The following is a 6374-nucleotide window of genomic DNA, read 5'->3' as shown; positions in this document are numbered from 1 at the left end:
CCTTCTCCAGGGGCCACCCACTACCAGGGCAATATTTATCAACCTTTGTTGTGGGTGTTCATTTTTAATTTTCATTTCCTTTCTAAACTCATGTCTTTTTCCTACTAACACAAAAATCTAGAGTTCCCCCTCCCCTCATTCTGACACACACCCCCACCTGATGAACCCTTCATCACAGCCTTAAAAGCATTCTCAGTATTATCTTAACACAAGAAGACATTGCCAAGTTTTGTTTCTTATAGTTTTATTTATTCGCTTGTTTGTTTTACAAATATCACATTATCTTTAAACTAAATATGTCTTTAAAAAAACTCCTGCACAGTGCCCTTCCACTCCGTCTCCACCTATCTCCACCTATCCGAGATTCCAATGGGCTTCACTCTAGGAAATTACTGAACTAGAATATTCTGGAAGGTTCCTTCATGGCCATGAACCATGGACATCCTGTCCACTCACTCTGTCACAGACACCTAGAGACAGCCCACCATTATGGGTCAGTATCAAAATAAATGCAAAAACAAAAATGACAAAAACAAACAAAAAAGATAAATGCTAGGCTATCACTTCTCAAAAATGTCTGCCAGTATCTAAGCCAGTCAACTTTATTCTGGGGTAAACCAGCTTTGTAGCTATTCTAGTAATCCAATTCTATATTCCTCTTTTTCAAAATGCCTACAAATAGTCAGTTTCTCAAAATCGCTTTTCAATATGGATGTGTGCCTCCGTAGGGGCCCGGAGGAGAATGAATGAAGAGAGAGATATGGGAAGCTCCTTGAGACCCACAGAACCCAGATATACTACCCTGCAATCTCCACAAAGAGACTATATCTGGTTCATTCACAAATAGATACCTAGCCTCTAGCTCTGCTTGGGACACGGTGTGTGCTTAAATAAGTGTTGAACGAACAGTCAAGTGTATGTAACTCAAATTCTGAGATGAACTCACATCCAGTGCAGATTTCACAGGGTTTCTGGGAAAAAAGAAACTATATTCCACTGTTCTGTTGTTAATTTTCAGAGACAGCTGGCTACTAAACCTGACCCAGTGTTACTGGGTTTGAGGTGATCACAAATCTCAATTTAAAGGAAAGCTGGTTAATCAATCCTATTTGCATTCCAGAATTGTCTTCCTTTCCTAAATGCAAACACTCTTCGTGCTTAATTTGCTCAACTATTTATTATAGGATAAATATTCTAATGCTACAAAGTATTCATCCAAATGTTACAGTTTGTTCAAAATATTAAAACTATAAACTGTCACACTAGCCAACCAGCTACTTGAGGACATTCTAGCCCAGTGATTCTTGGCTACAGTAAAATCTTCAGTGACCCAACACACAACACAGATGTAGCTATATATTAGTACTAGATTCAGTTAAATTTGGGCTTATTTAATTTTTGTGGTTTCCTCATAGGACCTTCATTGAGATTACAGATTCAACCAAACTCAGTGTTATAAATTAAATTATTGGGAAATATGTAACAAATTAATCAAATTTCCGTTGGCAAGAAACCTGAATATTGAAATGTGATACTTTTGAAGTGACATTTCTAAAATGGCACCAACTCATGCAGACATAAAACAGAATAAGGCTGAGAAGGAGGCAAATCAGGGAATTATGATAAATGTAAGAATTTATTGGGCAATATTTGCCAGAAGTCAAAGCCTATTTTTTTAAAGATCTTTTAAAAGTAATCTCTACATTCCACATGAGGCTCGAATTCACAACCCCAGATGAAGAGTTGCATGCTCTACTGACTGAACCAGCCAGGCGACACCTGCAAACCTATATTCTTAATCTACCCCACATCCAGTTTTAAAGAGCCCAATTTTCTGTCCGTTTGTTTTCTATTAAAAACCCAGTATTCCTTGATTTCTCTGTATTCTAAATTCTAATAGATGCATAATTAAATCTATATGCTCACCATCTGTATATGCTTGGAGTGTCAACCACTCAAAGGCATACTGCATAAAATTTTTAATAATTTTTGTTCTGTCACTATTCTTCCCTAAATTATCTCTTACGGAAGTTCCAGTTCCTATAGGAGGTCTTTCCTTAATGTGAATTATATCCGTCCCAATGTAGCCAGAGGTATTCACAATCCCAAAGTGAGCTTGGGTGGCCAAAGAACAGATATTTCACTGACTCTAATACACAGAAATGCTATTACAGGGATTCACTGTATGATTACCAATAGGTGGATTTTGTGATTGTTCCCATTGTTTCCACTCACAGTCTCACCTGCTTCCCTTTTCTAAGCCATACATACACCAGAGAGAGAAAGTGACAGAGGATGATATGACTGCAGCACTTGGAGAAAGGCCAATTAGTGACAGTACAGACCATGTTAAGTGTGTAAGGGGAGGGACTAACATTACTGAGTTCTTTCTGAAGTCTTAGTTGTCGAAAAGGGTACTCACTTTCAACTAATATTTTATGTATTTTAGGGGTGCCTGGGTGGCTCAGTCGGTTGGGCATCCTACTCTTGATTTTGGCTCAGGTCATGATCTCAGTGTCGGAAACCAAGCCCCACGTTGAGCTCCATGCTCAGTGGAGAGTCTGCTTGAGATTTTCTCTCTCCTTCTCCCTCTGCCCCTCCCCTCCCCCTGCTTGCTCTAGCATGCACACTCTCTTGCTAAAAAATATATATATTATATTAATACATTTAATTGTATAAATTTATAAATTATATTTATAAATAAATAAATTCACATTTATATATAAATTATATATATTTATATATCTTATTTATTTTAGTGTTATTTTCTTTCCTTCTCTCCCTAACCCTGTCTGGAAGAAATTCTTCTAATTCCCCAGGGGCTCACCTTTTCCATCCTCTGCACAAGGTTCTCCAGCTCTGTGATTTGATTATGTTTTTCTTCAAGCTTTTTAGCAATTTGATTCAGATTTTCAGCATGTTGTTTCAATTGCTGTTCTTTTTCAAGTTTGTTAACCTTTGGTCAGTAAGACAATGGTGAAACTATTGTTTTTATTAAGTTTAAACAGATAGTATTGCCCTCTATAATTTTGAGTAGCCAAAAAAATTTAATTATTCACACTTCATTCAAATTACTCTTTTGAATTTAGTGTTTCCTCCAAAACAAACTCAATGGGCTACAACAGCACTAAACAATATAGAATTAATAATATTTCAGCATTATTTCTAGAATGTTTACATTTGTAACCATAAAACATGCTTCCCCGACTGGTATAAGAAAGACAGATGCTAATTTAAGAAAAGCAAGATTTTTAACTTTTTCTCAATGAAATTTAATTAGAATTAAAATCTTAGATGCTCAAGTAAAAAATGTTTCACTTTTTAATGTTTTATTTTTAATCAGAAAGTGTCATAAAAGCAGAATAATGATCCCCACTGTGTTGGGGGTTATTCCCCAGGCCTATAGCAGGAACAGTGCTAAAGATCATAGAAGTGAAGTCTTCATCTGGTAGCCTACAGGCCACACTTGAGTGTCTCAAGTGACTTCTAACTGACATGCATGCACACATCGGCATTTATATTTAATAAAATATGAGATTTTACAGTAGAAAAAAAGCATCTAGTTTCTTTCCTTTGGAAACACCAGGTGGGCTTTCCTGCCAGGCATCTTCAGGCTGGGGCTGAGGCCCCTTTGCAGAACACATGCATTCCCTTCCCTATAGGTCGACCACTCACTCACATGGAGCACTTGGGTGCTCACTTCATTCACTACAGTTCTTTATCTGTACCCTGTGAGTTTCCGACCATCACCAGCACATCCAGAAGCATGAAGGTGTGTCACCTGCACAGCGGATTTCCTACTATGATCCCGTGGAGATCTCTGCAGGGCCCGAGCTGTCAGAGGCCTACGTACCCCACCCCAGCATGAATGAGCTTCCCTATTTGGAGTTTTGGTGAATATATACATACAAACACTCGCACACACAAACATACGCACATTTCTTTCTTCCTTTTCCCAATCCTAGAATTCATTTTTCAAATAATGGTGTATTGATCTTAAAATGTATACGTCAGATTTAAAAACAAACCAAAAAATGTATGCATGTGTTTATATGTGTATGTCTATGCATATGTATACACACATATAGACACATGTATACATATTTATGTTTTTAAAATATTTTAATTTATAGAGTTATATATTGAAATATGAAAGGTGTATTTTAAAATATAAATGTACAGATACTTTTTTTAAATTTGAAGAATGTATTCTAGGACCGGGTCAAAACCATCTTGAAACCATTGATCTAGCCCAACTCTCATTTTAGAGACAAGGAAATCCAACTCCAAAGAGGGGAAAATGACTCTACCTAGGTCATCTACTTAGTCAAAAGCAGAACCAGGAGAGGAGTCACTGGCCAGTGTCCCTGGGACAGCCCTGATTTCTAGACAGGGTGGCCCAGCTTCCTCCCACCTGTGCTCCACGGGGCCTCGGGCAAGAGCGGCAACACCACAGCTGAACAATGTCTGAGTGCCAGGCTAAGCAGGATGTGGGGAGAGATCAGGACAGAAGATGGGCACCCTGCCCAGTCCAAGGCTTGCCAAAGACATGGGGCCATTGCTTATTTCACATCAAACCTCAAAAAGGGAGACGTGAACCAATACACATACACATTCTCTGGGGTGTCAATTCTCCAAAAGACAAGCTGCTAACCCAGTACCTCCAATAAGCGTTTACCATCCTCATGCTGCTTCCTAACTTCTTCAGACTGTGTTTGGTAGACTTCAAATAATCTCTGGGCCACGTTTCTCAGAGCCGCTGCTCCTGCTTCTCTGGAGGCTTCCAGCTAGAAAAAGAGGTCACGTATGTTTTGGCATTTACAGTAGAAAAGGTTAAAGTCAGAACAGTTTGATAGGCGACTGAAAACAGAGAGGCAAATGGTAATTTGCACCCTCCTATACAGCAAATAGGAGAAAAGACACTATTACCTAGTAAGAGGAAAAAGTAAAATGAGAAACATCCTATTTAGGGAAACTATCATGCACAAGGATTTGCACCAACCAGGCCAAACCAAAGCTCCACAATCAGTGCTCTGCATTTATAGGATGCACCCTTCAAAGAGTTCCACAGTGTCTCATCAGCTTATACACTTATTTGCATTTTATCGTTGATGCCCATGACACTAAAAAGATGTATTTTCCTAAGACAGCAGTGGGACAAGATGTGAGTATTAAGGGCAAATGTCCGGGATTTAACCAAAAGAAATAATCAAGAATGGCCACAACGATTTACCTACAGAAATATTCATTGCAGGACTGCAAATATAATAACCCCCCCAACACCCAGAATATATAAAGTATCCAATAATAGGTTAATTAAACAAAATAATGAGCCATTTGACTATGAGTGTTCTAATTAATATTTATTAAGTATGAAAGATTTTAAAAAACTATTTAGGAGGAATACTTAACATGAGACCAATCTTCTTAACACATTTTTAAGTGTATGACACTGTATTAACTACAGGCACAGTATCAAACAGCAGATCTCTAGAACTGATTCATCTCGCACAACCGAAACTTTATATCCGTTGAACTTTTGTAAAATCTTTTCAATAGTAAAAGTAGTCTCCAAAATAGAACAGTGAGATTTAATTTATAAAATGGAAAAGTGGTTCTCTATGAAGGTGAGCATACGTGTGGATCCGTGGATGTGTAAGGATGCCTGTCTGCTTTTACACATCCATGAAACTATCTTATTGGCTCAAAGGCCCAAAAACACAAAATCAGAAATTTCTCCTACACCTAAAATAACTACCAGAAATTCCTCCTGGGTGACTCAGTCAGTTAAGCATCTGACCCTTGGTTTCAGCTCTGGTCATGCATGATCTCAGGGTTGTGAGATTGAGCCCCACATTCAGTATGGAGTCTGCTTGATTTTCTCACTCCTTCTGCATCTGTCCTTCCCCCTATAATAAATAAATTAAAATCTTAAAAAAAAAAGAAATTTCTCCTGATAGCCATACCTTGATTTTCAATATTTCATTTTCTTTGTTCATTTCTAAGAGCTGCTGTTCTTTCCCTTTCATCCTTTCCATGAGCAGATCCAAACTGCGACAAGAGGGATCCATTTCAAAATCCAAGCCACTCTGAATGTTTTGACAATGCTGAAATGAACAAACATGAAAATCGTCAACCTGACTATTCTTTTCCTCTACAAACTTTGACAACAATAATTATCACTCACTACTAATATATATACAAAAAACATTCAGGTCAGCACAAATAAATATTTTGAATTTCAAATATCAAAGGGGAATTCTAGATGAAGCAGCTGGCCTCTATATTTGCTCAAATTTGATTAGGTTCTTTTATTAAAAAAAAAGTAGAGGAATATCTTTTATGCGTTTTTATTCCCTATAGTTTTAAATATA

At 37.6% G+C, this 6374-nt stretch overlaps 1 protein-coding gene across 4 annotated transcripts in view; it reads right to left on the bottom strand.

Moving 5' to 3' along the window:
- The window catches only part of CCDC68 (coiled-coil domain containing 68), a 51101-nt gene that overhangs the window by 23700 nt on the left and 21027 nt on the right, over positions 1-6374 (bottom strand). For all 4 annotated transcript variants that reach the window (XM_077892278.1, XM_077892287.1, XM_077892270.1 and 1 more), the window contains exons 5-7: positions 5967-6107; positions 4662-4787; positions 2828-2956 (exon numbers count right to left, since the gene is read on the bottom strand). In XM_077892278.1, coding sequence (XP_077748404.1) covers positions 2828-2956; positions 4662-4787; positions 5967-6107 — 396 coding nt within the window. The remainder of the gene's footprint in view (positions 1-2827; positions 2957-4661; positions 4788-5966; positions 6108-6374) is intronic.

This window comes from Canis aureus, chromosome 1 (assembly GCF_053574225.1).
Source record: "Canis aureus isolate CA01 chromosome 1, VMU_Caureus_v.1.0, whole genome shotgun sequence".
In the NCBI taxonomy this organism is placed as follows: Eukaryota; Metazoa; Chordata; class Mammalia; order Carnivora; family Canidae; genus Canis; species Canis aureus.
This window is presented reverse-complemented; position numbering and strand designations above follow the sequence as displayed.